Raw genomic sequence first — 14,623 nt, 5'->3', positions numbered from 1 at the left:
AGTGCATAAAATGTGGTGAGTAGTTGACTCAAAGAGAGAGAAAGACAATAGTTGAACAGTTTTTAACAAATTAATTTCTTCAAAAATGAAGGAGAAGCAAGAGCGAGAGAGATATTTGGTCTTTTTTTTTTTCACTTACTTAGCTAGCAAATGCAGCTAGCTAATTTAGCCTACTCAGAGGGATGCTATGTTAGCTAGCTGGTATGACTATCCAACACAAACTGGAACTCTTCCAAGTCAAGGTAAGCTTTTGGTTTTACGAATTTATTGCCACCGGGGCCTGCCGGTGTAAGTGCTAAACTGCTTACTGACTGTACACTGTAACGGTGCTGCATGATTGTAGCGGGTTTACTAATGCGTTAGTTCTATTAGCTATGATTACTTTGACGTTACTTTAGCTAATATTGTGACAACGATGTAGGCTGTGTAGCGGTTATGATATGGTTTGGAAAGTTATTTTTGCCTGGTCACATACAGCTGTTGTGCATTGATGTCCACAAGCGAATGGAAAATGTGAGAGGAGAGCGCATAGATGTGAGAAGAAATACAATGTGGGTGCTATGAAAGTGAACCAAATTCCAGAAAATGATGTCATGGCTTTAGAAGCTTCTGCTAATTGACATCCTTTGAGTCAATTGGAGGTGTACCTGTGGATGTATTTCAAGGCCTACCTTCAAACTCAGTGCCTCTTTGCTTGACATCATGGGAAAATCAGAAGAAATCAAGAAGACCTCAGAAAAACATTTGTAGACCTCCACAAGTCTGGTTCATTCTTGGGAGCAATTTCCAAACGCCTGAAGGTACCACGTTCATCTGTACAAACAATCATACGCAAGTTTAAATACCATGGGACCACGCAGCCGTCATACCGCTCAGGAAGGAGACGCGTTCTGTCTCCCAGAGATGAACGTACTTTGGTGCGAAAAGTCCAAATCAATCCCAGAACAACAGCAAAGGACCTTGTGAAGATGCTGGAGGAAATGGGTACAAAAGTATCTATATCCACAGTAAAACGAGTCCTATATCGACATAACCTGAAAGGCCGCTCAGCAAGGAAGAAACCACTGCCCCAAAACCGCCATAAAAAGCCAGACTACGGTTTGCAACTGCACATGGGGACAAAGATCGTACTYTTTGGAGAAATKTCCTCTGGTYTGATGAAACAAAAATAGAACTGTTTGGCCATAATGACCATCRTTATGTTTGGAGGAAAAAGRGGGAGGCTTGCAAGCYRAAGAACACCATCCCAACCGTGAAGCACGGGGGTGGCAGCATCATGTTGTGGGGGTGCTTTGCTGCAGGAGGGACTGGTGCACTTCACAAAATAGATGGCATCATGAGGCAGTAAAATTATGTGGATATATTGAAGCAACATCTCAAGACATCAGTCAGGAAGTTAAAGCTTGGTCGCAAATGGGTCAGGAGAAACCAACAGACGGACGCCACTGCGTCGAAACCTCCAGCCAATGCAAACGCGCAAACAGTCACAATAATATTGTATAAACACAATAACATACCCCATGAAAATAAAACACGGAATAAACGCATACCAGTATAGCGCGTCAACATAGACATGTAACACAAAACAATCTCACACAAAGACATGAGGGGGAACAGAGGAATAAATACATGTAGTGTGATTGGGGAATGAAAACCAGGTGTGCAGGGAACAAGACAAAACAAATGGATAAATAAAAAATGGAGCGGCGATGGCTAGATAGCTGGTGACGTCGACCGCTGAACGCCGCCCGAACAAGGAGAGGGGCCGACTTCGGCGGAAGTCGTGACAGTAACCCCCCCCAGACGCGCGGCTCCAGCGGCGTGCCGACACTGGCCTCGGGGACGACCCGGAGGGCGAGGCGCAGGGCGATTCGGCCGGCGACGGTGAAACTCCCGCAGCAGTTCAGGGTCCAACACATCCGCCACCGGAACCCAGCACCTCTCCTCCGGACCGTACTCCTTCAACTCCACGAGGTACTGAAGGCCCGACGTCTCGAATCCAGGATGGAACGGACGGAGTACGCCGGGGCCCCCTCGATGACTCCTGGATCGGGCCAGCCAACACCGGCTGCTTAAAATATGTTGGTATTACAGACTCAGACAGGGAGAGGTTGAAAATGTCAGTGAAGACACTTGCTAGTTGGTCAGCGCTTGCTTGCAGTACACGTCCTGGTAATAAAAAAACATATTACAGATATGTTGGTATTACTGCCTTCTGAGGAGTCGGAGGCGATCAAATAAACCCCCACTTTCCTCAATTCTGCTCGCAAACATGCAATCTATGGACAATAAAATGGACCAGTTACTGGGAAGATTAAACTACCAACGGGACATTAAAAACTGTAACACATTATGCTTCACGGAGTCGTGGCTGAACGACGACAATATCAACATACTGGTTATACGATGTACCGGCAGGATAGAATAGCGATGTTTGGTAAGACACGGGGCGGCGGTCTATGTATTTTTGTAAACAACTGCTGGTGCACGATATCTAAGGAAGTCTCGAGCTATTGCTCGCCTGAGGTAGAGTTTCTCATGATAAGCTGCAGACCACACTACCTACCTAGAGAGTTTTCATCTATATTCCTTACAACTGTTTACATACCACCACAGTCAGAGGCCGGCACTAAGATAGCATTGAATGACCTGTATTCCACCATAAGCAAACAAGAAAACACTCACCAGACTTCCTAGTAGCCATCGACTTTAATGCAGGGAAACTTAAATCAGTTTTACCAAATTTCTATCAGCATGTTAAATGTGCAACCAGAGAGAAAATAACTCTGGACCACCTATACTCCACACACAGAGATGCATACAAAGCTCTCCCTAGCCCTCCATTTGGCAAATCTGACCATAATTCCATCCTCCTGATTCCTGCTTACAAAAATTAAAGCAGGAAGCACCAGTGACTAGATCAATAAAAAAGTGGTCAGATGAAGCAGATGCTAAGCTACAGGACTGTTTTGCTAGCACCGACTGGAATATGTCCCGGGATTCCTCCAATAGTATTGAGGAGTACGCCACATCTGTCATTGGCTTCATCAATAAGTGCATCGATGATGTCATCCCCACAGTGACCGTACGTACATGCCCCAACCAGAAGCCATGGATTACAGGCAGTATCCGCACTGAACTAAAGGCAAGAGCCACCGCTTTCAAGGAGCAGGACTCTAACCCGGAAGCTTATAAGAAATCCCGCTATGCCCTCCGACGGAACAATGAAACAGGCAAAGCGTCAATACAGGACTAATATTGAATCATACTACACCGGAGCCAATGCTCGTCGGATGTGGCAGGGCTTGCAAACCATTACAGACTATAAAGGGAAGCACAGCCGAGAGCTGCCCAGTGACACGAGGCTACCAGACGATCTAAACTACTTCTATGCTCGCTTCGAGGCAAATAACACTGAAACATGCATGAGAGCACCAGCTACACCGGAAGACTGTGTGATCACGCTCTCCGCAGACGATGTGAGTAAGACCTTCAGATAGGTCAACATTCACAAGGCCGCAGGTCCAGATGGATTACCAGGACGTGTACTGCAAGCAAGCGCTGACCAACTAGCAAGTGTCTTCACTGACATTTTCAACCTCTCCCTGTCTGAGTCTGTAATACCAACATATTTTAAGCAGACCATCATAGTGCCTGTGCCAAAGAACACTAAGGTAACCTGCCTAAATGACTACCGACCCGTAGCACTCACGTCTGTAGCCATGAAGTGCTTTGAAAGGCTGGTCATGGCTCACTTCAACACCATCATCCCAGAAACCCGAGACCCACTCCAATTTGCATACCACCCCAACAGATCCACAGATGATGAAGTCTCTATTGTACTCCACACTGCCCTTCCCCACCTGCACAAAAGGAACACCTATGTGAGAATGCTATTCATTGACTACAGCTCAGCGTTCAACATCATAGTGCCCCCAAAGCTCATCAATAAGCTAAGGACCCTGGGACTAAACACCAACAGTGGTAAATCTGATCACCGACAACAACGAGACAGCCTATAGGGAGGAGGTCAGAGACCTGGCCGTGTGGTGCCAGGCCAACAACCTCTCCCTCAACGTGATCAAGACAAAGGAGATGATTGTGGACTACAGGAAAAAGAGGACCGAGCACGCCCCCATTCTCATTGACGGGGCTGCAGTGGAGCAGGTTGAGAGCTTCAAGTTCCTTGGTGTTCACATCACTAACAAACTAACATGGTTCAAGCACACAATGACAGTTGTGAAGCGGGCACAACAAAACCTATTCCCCCTCAGGAGACTGAAAAGATTTGGCATGGGTCCTCAGATCCTCAAAAGGTTCTACAGCTGCACCATCGAGAGCATCCTGACTGATTGCATCACTGCCTGGTATGGCAACTGCTCGGCCTCTGACCACAAGGCACTACAGAGGATAGTGCAAACGGCCCAGTACATCACTGGGGCCAAGCTTCCTGCCATCCAGGACCTTTATACCAGGCGGTGTCAGAGGAAGGCCCTAAAAATGGTCAAAGACTCCAGCCACCCTAGTCATAGACTGTTCTCTCTGCTACCACACAGCAAGCGGTACCAGAGTGCCAAGTCTAGGTCCAAGAGGCCACTAAACAGCGTGTACACCCAAGCAATAAGACTCCTGAACATCTAGTCAAATGGCTACCCAGACTATTTGCACTGACCACCCTTCCCCTCTCCACACCACTGCCACTCTCTGTTGTCATCTATGCATAGTCACTTTAATTAACTCTACCCACATGTACAAACTACCTCAACTAACCGGTGCCCCCACACATTGACTCTGTACCGGCACCCCCCTGTATATATTGTTATTTTTTACTGCCGCTTTTTAATTACGTGTTACTTTTATCTCTTATTATTTTTTTTTGAAACTGCACTGTTGGTTAGGGGCTCATAAGTAAGCATTTCACTGTATTCAGCGCATGTGACTAATACAATTTGATTTGATAATGGTGTGCAAAAATAAAACAGCTAGAATGCAATACCATCAACCAACCACACGATGTCAGTCAAGTACCATAAATGAAACCTGTCAAAGACATTGAAACCTGAACTCAATAACATGAATTCAATGCTGATGAAACACATTTTGGCAAAATTCACAAATAAATCAGGATATATTTTCTTACTCTATTACATATACACTATTATAACCTGGGTGGTTTGAGCCCTGAATGCTGATTGGCTGACAGCCGTGATATATTAAGCAATAAGGCCCGAGGGGGTGTGGTAGATGGCCAATATACCGCCGCTAAGTGCTGTTCTTACCATGGTATATTGGCCATATACCACAAACCCCCGAGGTGCCTTGTTACTATTATAAACTGGTTATCAACTTAATTAGAGCAGTAAAAATACATGTTTTGTCATACCTGTGGTATACTTAAGCAATAAGGCCTGAGGGGGTGTGATATATGGCCAATATACCATGGCTAAGGGTTGTTCTTATGCATAACGCAATAAGGCCCGAGGGCGTTGCTTAAGTGTAAAACTGATGTTACAGTCAAAAAGCAGCATAACCTGTGAATGTGCTATGATGGTGCTATGATGACGTTCTGTGGTCAGATCCATGGCACTTGTTGCAAGAAGGGTGTCCTGGCAACATTTCCAACTCAACCCATCATTACTATTATAAACTGGTTACCAACTATGATACATTTTAATACATGCAAATATATATACACTACACTAAGTTTGGGGTCACTTAGAAATGTCCTTGTTTTTGAAAGAAAAGCAAAAGAAATTGCCCATTAAAATAACATCAAATTGATCAGTAATACAGTGTACAGACATTGTTAATGTTGTAAATTACTATTGTAGCTGGAAACGGCTGATCTTTAATGGAATACCTACATAGGCGTACAGAGGCACATTATCAGCAACCATCACTCCTGTGTTCCAATGGCACGTTGTGTTAGCTAATCCAAGTTTATCATTTTAAAAGGCTAATTGCAATTATGTTAGCACAGCTGAAAACTGTGGTTCTGATTAAAGAAGCAATAAAACTGGCCTTCTTTAGACTAGTTGAGTATCTGGAGCATCAGCATTTGTGGGTTCGATTACAGGCTCATGTAGATATTCAATTAAAAATCAGCTGTTTCCAGCTACAATAGTCATTTACAACATTAACAATGACTACACTGTATTTCTGATCAAATGTATGTTATTTTAATGGACACAAATTGTGCTTTTCTTTCAAAAACAAGGACATTTCTAAGTGACCCCAAACTTTTGAACGGTAGTGTATATACACACTGAACAAAGAAGTTTGGAACCACCAAGACCCTTCCTAGAGCTGGCCGCCCAGCCAAACTGAGCAATCGGAGAAGAAAGGCCTTGGTCAGGGAGGTGACCAAGAACCTGATGGAGAACCTTCCAGAAGGAAAACCATCTCTACACCACTCCATCAATCAGGCCTTTATGGTACAGTAAGTGGCCAGACGGAAGCCACTCCTCAGTAAAAGGCACGACAACCCGTATGGAGTTTGCCAAAAGGCAACTAAAGGACTCTCAGACCATGAGAAACAAGATTCTCTGGTTTGATGAAACCAAGATTGAACTCTTTGGCCTGAATGCCAAGTGTCACATCTGAAGGAAACCTGGCACCATCCCTACGGTGAAGCATGGTGGTGGCAGCATCATGCTGTGGGGAGGTTAATCAGCGGCAGGGACTGGGAGACTAGTCAGGATCGAGGGAAAGATGAACGAAGCAAAGTACAGAGAGATCCTTGATGAAAACCTGATCCAGAGCGCTTAGGACCTCAGACTGGGGCGAAGGTTCACCTTCCAACAGGACAACGACCATAAGCACACAGCCAAGACAACGCAGGAGTGGCCCAGCAAGAGCCCATAGCACTCTCTCTCTCACATTTATTATATGTCAATCACTACTACACAACATTATAAAAATTGGTAAAAGATGGGTGTCAACAGAAGTTGTGTAGTGTGGTCAGGCACTTTTTTTTCTGCAACATTAATTTGTTGAGTATATAAAAACGTTACCTGATATAATATATAAAAGGTGTAGTCAGATTTTTTAGGCCAAATAAAATGCCTTTTTTTAACTGTAGTCCTGCTATTGAGATGCACCATGCTAGAACCCTTAACAGTATAACTCTTTTGTCTTCAATCCAGACATTCAGATATTGTGAAGACAAATTAGTCAGCCAAATTAAGAAGATGAAATTAGGTAATTGGCTGGTGGACATCCTTTACCCTCATCCTGCTTGCCCTCTTCTCATCAGTAACCATGTCCATGACTGTCATCACTGAGCCTACCTACAGTTTCTCTGTCTCCTACAAAAGCATATAAACAAGCCAGCAGTGATGTGCAGACAGCTCATAAAATCACAGGGTTTGTTGTTTTAAGATTCTCTAATCTCTTATGGAAGGATACACGTCACGTCCTCTCTCCTCGTCTCTTTCTCAAAACCCATTGGAGGTCAGAGGGTAGGGACCTCTGTTTTCTCATCCAATTAGTTTTGAGCAGGGGACCTGAGGAGTATACAATGGAGACCTTCCCTAGGTCTCTGGTTTCATACAGGTAATTGCCAAAAATAAAGGAAACACTTGAGTAAATGAGGGATACAAAGCATTTTGAAAACAGGTGTGGTTCCAGAGTTAAATAAGCAATTAACATCGCATCATGTTTAGGGTCATGTATAAAAATGCTGGGCAGGACATAATTTGTCCATTATTTTGGCTACTATGTCTAAGCCCCAATAGGATGACAATGTCCCCCATCCACAGGGCACAAGTGGTCACTAAATGGTTTGATGACCATGAAAACGATGTAAACCATATGCCATGGCCATCTCATGTACCAAATCTCAACCAAATTTAACACTTGAGAGATTCTGGAGCGTTGCGTGAGATAGCGTTTTCCACCACCATCAACAAAAAAACAAATTATGGAATTTCATATGGCATCTCTCCAATAGGTCCAGACACGTGTAGAATATATGCCAAGGTGCATTGAAACTGTTCTGGCCCAACACCCCAAATAAGACACTTTATGTTGGCGTTTCCTTTATTTTGGCAGTTACCTGTACATACCACCTTAATGGATACGTGTGGCATACAGACACTAACTCAAAAGGTATTAGACATTGGCCCTCTCCTCAGGCTCCAGTTTGGCTAGTCAGAGCATCTAATGATAGTAATGAAGGTAGAGACTGGTTTTCTCTCATAATCAACCTGCTGCCTGTGGCTTGCCATCACAGACAGTCTATTCTCCGGCTCCATCCGCACAAGGACAGAGAAACTCAATGGGGCGTCTTGCTCCTCTTCTAGCAACTGCCGCGTGTCGAAGGCACTGGCAAACTGGTCCGTACGCTCCTGGTAGGTGAAATCCAGCTGTAGCCTTAGGTCCCTGGTGTCATTCCCTGCTGGCAGCTTAAAGGTGGCTTGGACAAAGACCACATACCAGCCTGCCACGGTCACCTGGATGTGGGTCCTGTTCTTGGTCAGGAACATGCTGCCCATCTCCTTCCCCTCCTCTTCCCACTCCAGCTCACCAAAGATCTGTTTGGTCTGTTTGGTGGGGTGAGAGGCTGTTGGGAACCAAACAATAGAGACAGCAAGGTCAACAAACGGAAGTTAAAAAAACACTAAAACAATCAAACGGTCTGGGTCAAACAACAACATCCAAGGTAAGTAGAAAAAGGTAAGTAAAGAAAATCTCTATTTATATTTTCCTTTTTTAGTTACTTATGAACTGACGCAGTAGGCCTATCAACAATGCAAAGTAATGGCTGGGTCACCTTTAAGGAACAAACTGGAATTGGAGGAGGGATTTCTGAGAAATTTCCCCAAATCTGTGGGACATGGAAGACGGTTTTTGTTTACATTTTTCACAACAACAAAAGACACAAACATGCTCACTCAAAATATATTGTTCTTCTAATGCCAATGAGGCTTCATCAAGCTTCCAAAGTATGGGTCATTCCCTAAACTTGAATACTGCAAACAGGTGCATTCACAAAATCTCACACAGTCATCAATTGTTACACCCCCACAGTATGATGTAAATATATACGCAAGCACGCACACACAAGCACTTCCTGCCTTAGTGTGGGGGTGAAGTTTCCTGTAACTCCAGGCTCAGTAATAAATATGTTAAGTGTCAAGAGAGGAATGCTGTAGCATTATTTTAACAAGAAAATATCTGTGCCTTCAAACAAAATGATGGTTGTCTTTTTAAATGGCTGGATATATGTCTAACTTTAATTTCCATCCACAGAATGAAGCTTACCATGAATTAGACCTTCACCAGCTCCTGACGGTGATTCAACCGGCTAAAATTAAAAACAGGAGAACCAATTTAACATCCTCTCATGTACTGTTACACCTCAAATAATATAACAATTATAACCAAAATAGTAAAACATGTTGATGGAATATATTGCACCAACAATTCTCAATGTTTTCCATTATTTATTTTAAGTGTAAAGTTTGAATCAAACTAATCTTTTGATTTTGCTGTGTTTTGGCAAATAGGCTGTATAGAACCCTAATCGTTTTAACAGATCTGTGCTCAAATACAGCTTTGTATGTCTTGAGTCTGACTCTGGGCTTTGAGATGTTAAAAATTGTTCTCATCTCAAAGCCCAGTCAGGCTTAAGACATGCAGTAACAAAGCTATTTTCTTTTCAGACTGAGCAAAAACAGTAAACTATCCAGCACTAGAGAAGTAACCACATAGAGTAGCTACTGTAAGATTTATAACCCACTGTCCTCTAATTGAAAATGAATTCAAATAAATATTCGTTCCATGCTGGAAGTATATGGTCTGTACAGCATTACTCAGCATATCATTTACCTTAGCAGAATAAATCCAGATCAAACACGCTGCATTGACAATCAATGCTGCAAGGACAACCCCGGCAAGTCGAAAGCCTGTGAGACAAGTGTCATGTGCCATCCCCTCCAGCCAGGCTCTTGCAGAACTGTTGATGTGACTGGAAATGAACCAGTTGTGATCAGGTCTCTGACTTTAAGCTGCTATAGGGTTTCCTATTCTGTGTTGGGGATTCCAGTAAGAGAGAGAACTGACGCATGAGGGGGGCGTGTTGCAAGTGTGATCATGTCAAATGCATGGGGGGGGGCTAACTAGTATTCTTTTAATAATAATGTATTATTTTTTGGTCTTGCTCAATCTGATTGGGTGGGCCTGGCAGGGTCTGTGTCCACCCAGGCCTATGCCCCTGGTTGACTCCAATGCTTCCCACATCTAAGTTGGCTTGATGTCCTTTGGGTGGTGGACCATTGTTGATACACACAGGAAACTGTTCAGCGTGAAAAACCCAGCAGTGTTGCTGTTCTTCACACAAATCAGTGTGCCTGGCACCTACTACCATACCCCATTCAAAGACACTTAAATATTGTATCTTGCCCAATCACCCCCTGAATGGTACACATACACAATCCATGTCTCAATTGTCTCAAGGCTTAAAAATCCTTCTTTAACCTGTCTCCTCCCCTTCATCTACACTGATTGAAGTGGATTCAACAAGTGAAATCAATAAGGGATCATAGCTTTCACCTGGTCAGTCTATGTCATGGAAAGAGTGATTTTAATGTTTGTATACTCTGTGTAGACCATGCCTTCAGGGTTGTAAGTGGAAAAATTTTCTGGTGAACAATATTTGTCAAAGTTGCCAATGTGGTTAACCCTCATCCCATCAAGAGAATAAGGTCATGACATATCAGTGTCTAAATCTATGTATGACCTGATAGGTGTGGGTGTAAGCAAACACTTGTATCGTACATGTTATGGTTGGAAGACCGTCACAATGAAGTGACTCATATTGATCACAACAACCATGTCAACTTTCCCCTCTGGAGGGAATCTATAAAAAGTAACCCACCAACTAAGCCCTTTCTTAAGTAACCCATCATGGTTTTCCACTTGCTTTTTCCTTAAGTACTCTATAATAGTAGTGACGTCAATAAGCCCGTTCCTGTGATATTTTTTTATTTTTTTAAACCTGAATTTATAACATGCAGGAAGTTACTTAGTGGTTATGAGGCTCTAACCACACAAAACAGTAGATGGGTGGGCTTTGCCAGGAAATAAGATATTGGGGTTAAATGCATTTACACATACAGTACCTTCGGAAAGTATTCAGATCCCTTGACTTTTTCCACATTTTGTTACGTTACAGCCTTATTCTAAAATGTATTAAGTTGTTTTTTTCCCCTCATCAATCTATACAATACCCCATAATGACAAGCAAAAGCTGGTTTTGAGAAATGTTTGCTAATTTATTAAAAATTAAAAACTGAAATATGACATTTACATAAGTATTCAGACCCTTTATTCAGTACTATGTTGAAGCACCTTTGGCAGTGATTACAGCATTGAGTCTTCTTGAGTATGACGCTACAAGCTTGGCACACCTGTATTTGGGGAGTTTCTCCCATTCTTATCTGCAGATCCTCTCAAGCTCCGTCAGGTTGGATGGGGAGCGTTGCTGCACAGCTATTTTCAGGTCTCTCCAGAGATGTTCGGTCAGGTTTCTATTCCAGGCTCTGGCTGGGCCACTTAAGGACATTCAGAGACCTGTCCTGAAGCCACTCCTGCGTTGTCTTGGCTGTGTGCTTAGGGTCGTTGTCCTGTTGAAAGGTGAACCTTCGCCCTAGTCTGAGGTCCTGAGCGCTCTGGATAAGGTTTTCATCAAGGATCTCTGTACATCTTTGCCTTGATCCTGACTAGTTTCCCAGTCGCTGCCACTGAAAAACATCCCACAGCATGATGATGCTGCCACCACCATGCTTCACCGTAGGGATGGACGCTTGGCATTCAGGCCAAAGAGTTCAATCTTGGTTTCATCAGACAAGAGAATCTTGTTTCTCATTGTCTGAGAGGCTTTAGGTGCCTTTTGGCAAACTCCAAGCGGGCTGTCATGTGCCTTTTACTGAGGGGTGGCTTTCCCCAGATCTTCCCCAGATCTGTGCCTCGACACAATCCTGTCTCGGAGCTCTACGGACAATTCCTTCGACCTCATGGCTTGGTTTTTGCACTGTCAATTGTGGGACCTTGTATAGACAGGTGTGTGCCTTTCCAAATCATGTCCAATCAATTGAATTTACCACAGGTGGACTCCAATGAAGTTGTAGAAACATCACAAGGATGATCAATGAAAACAGGATAGACTTTAGTTCAATTTCCAGTCTCATAGCAAAAGGTCTGAATACTTATGTTTTTGTTAAATAAATGTGCAAACATTTCTAAAAACCTGTTTTCGCCTCGTCATTATACGGTATTGTGTGTAGATTCTGTAGACACACAAGGCTGTAACGTAACAAAATGTGTGAAAAGTCAAGGGGTCTGAATACTTTCCGAAGGCACTGTATAACACATAACCACTCAATGACTGAAAGAATACTATAGGCTACACCAAGACAGAAACAAGAGTTATAGAAAAATGTACAATGTTTATTAAAGTACAACACAGGTGAACCTGAATGTCCTCAAATAAAGAGGATTGTTATTAGCACTGGGCCTTCACAGCAAGCAGTGAAACATTTCTCATTAGCTAGGTTTCCATCCAATTGGCGACAGATTTTCATGCAAAAATTCTAAAATCCACAAAAACAATATGCGCATTTTCCCACCAGAGGTGTTTTCATCAAATTGACTTGTTGCAGATAAAAGGCTGTGTGTGATGACGGAGTACACATAATACCTTTTGTGGATATATTTCCATGTATCGAATAAAAAAATAAGTTAAATGGGTTTCCATCACATTTTCAACTCTACTGATGGTTTTCTCACAAACATTTTGGCCTTATATAGAGAGTGTGTCCACCATATGCACACTGTTGGCTAGAGCTCACATTTAGCCTACATGATGACATTATTATGGACAAAAGAGCAAAAAATATATATTTATCAAATGGCAGCCAAGCATCGATGATCATGTCACCAGAAAAAGACCCTCGATATTTATTGGAAAGAAACATCAAGCTCATCACCTTGCACTTTCACCACCTTGTAAAGCTCATCATAACTTATTTCATCTGTAGCCTAATAAACTGCATGCTTTCCCAATGAGTCATAGTGGGAGGGCCACACAACATGTAATCGTGTGACTCCAAGTTCACTTTTATATGATGGTTATTATATAAATATTTGAGCATTAAGGCGTTTTCACAGATGTTTCTCGCATAATTAATTTTACAGACACAAAAAGATCCCACTTTGTCTAGCGTATTTTGTTTTGGCGACATTTGTAACGTTTACAAAAACATTTTCCGTTTCCATCAGGCCTGTCATGTTTTTTATCCAACATGTAATTTATGCATAAAAAGGTTGGATGGAGACCTAGTTAATGAGTGAATGTGAATGATTCTCAGCTCTAATCCGAGTTGATTTAATAAAATAGAATGACACACCAAATGTTCCGTCCCTACAGCTCTGAATGGTTAGCCGAAACAAGACATTTTCAGGATCGTTAGCGAGCTGCAAGTCTGTGGAAGATTGTAGTATGTGGATCATGAAAAGAGTGCTGGGATTCAATCCAGAAAAATGCAGTTTCACATTTCCATCTTGATATGCTGTATACACAGTTGTTTCTGCTCGACATGATTTGTTGTGGCTTTATGGTGTTTCATTTGAAAGCTTTAAAACAGAAAATGTCTATTATAAGGGGATTGAAAAAACAGGACTATAATCAAGTATGATAACTTTTGGCCAAAAGGGCTTAATAGGTACAATTCTTTGCATTATCAGTATTGAACAGGTCATTCTTAAATTAGAAAAACTATTACTCACCAATTGAAAGTCATCAACATAAGAATATTTCTGTTCGTTATAGATGTTTTTTTTCGTCATGCATGTCAGCACAATCCAATCACAAACAACAGTCACCTTCAAAAAGTAGAAACTTGCAATTAATATAAATAAACAATCGTATGCAACGGACCATGTTCTAGTGATACCATCTATAAACCCTTTATAAAGGATAAGATTTTACCCATTTAACATATGTATACAGTTTCCATAACGACAACACATACAGCATGTGATAGAAGTACTATATTTACCAAGCCAAGGAGGGCAAGACCAGCACCAACATTCAGCAGTGTTGGCACTATGTTAAATTTTCCAGCCTGAAGCAGAGACATTTAACCAGTTTAACTAGAACACCAGGATTTTATAACTATAACGCCATTTCATTCATTATTTTATGACATTAAAATAATCATATCAAAGTTAAAAATGGCTTAGATTGTTTCTGTGAAAGCTCACCTGACCAAAAACCATGACATCGAAACGTATTCCGAATCCTTTGATTAATGTCCTTGTCTCTTCATTGTTACCATTTTTGTAATATTTGGCAAATCTGTGGGAAAAGAAAAGCACAAAGAGTGTTGCCAAAAATCGTCTTAAAAAAACAAAAGGACATCAATATTTTATATTTACACTACATATGGTTGTAATAATTTGGGGTCAGAGATAAATCTGATAAATCTATCTATTGATGTGGTTGTAGTCTAAAAACAAAAGTTCAACATAACTTATTTCATCTGTAGCCTAATAAACTGCATGCTTTCCCAATGAGTCATAGTGGGAGGGCCACACAACATGTAATCGTGTGACTCCAAGT

General features: G+C 42.1%; 2 protein-coding genes across 2 annotated transcripts in view; both read right to left on the bottom strand.

Moving 5' to 3' along the window:
- Positions 1-6,689: 6,689 nt before the first annotated feature.
- On the bottom strand, positions 6,690-9,989 carry LOC112080593 (uncharacterized). The gene is made up of 4 exons (XM_070442637.1): positions 9,832-9,989; positions 9,265-9,307; positions 8,774-8,827; positions 6,690-8,563 (listed from the first exon to the last, which is right to left on the bottom strand). Exons 1-4 carry the CDS (start codon positions 9,931-9,933, stop codon positions 8,148-8,150), a joined length of 615 nt encoding a protein of 204 aa, XP_070298738.1. The 5' UTR covers positions 9,934-9,989; the 3' UTR covers positions 6,690-8,147.
- Positions 9,990-12,429: 2,440 nt separating this feature from the next.
- The window catches only part of p2rx4a (purinergic receptor P2X, ligand-gated ion channel, 4a), a 29,170-nt gene continuing 26,976 nt past the window's right edge, over positions 12,430-14,623 (bottom strand). Inside the window, exons 9-12 of the mRNA XM_024146449.2 lie at positions 14,266-14,359; positions 14,061-14,126; positions 13,789-13,884; positions 12,430-13,635 (exon numbers count right to left, since the gene is read on the bottom strand). Coding sequence (XP_024002217.1) covers positions 13,615-13,635; positions 13,789-13,884; positions 14,061-14,126; positions 14,266-14,359 — 277 coding nt within the window. The 3' untranslated portion in view covers positions 12,430-13,614. The remainder of the gene's footprint in view (positions 13,636-13,788; positions 13,885-14,060; positions 14,127-14,265; positions 14,360-14,623) is intronic.

This window comes from Salvelinus sp. IW2-2015, unplaced genomic scaffold (genome assembly GCF_002910315.2).
Source record: "Salvelinus sp. IW2-2015 unplaced genomic scaffold, ASM291031v2 Un_scaffold16393, whole genome shotgun sequence".
Lineage (NCBI taxonomy): Eukaryota > Metazoa > Chordata > Actinopteri > Salmoniformes > Salmonidae > Salvelinus > Salvelinus sp. IW2-2015.
This window is presented reverse-complemented; position numbering and strand designations above follow the sequence as displayed.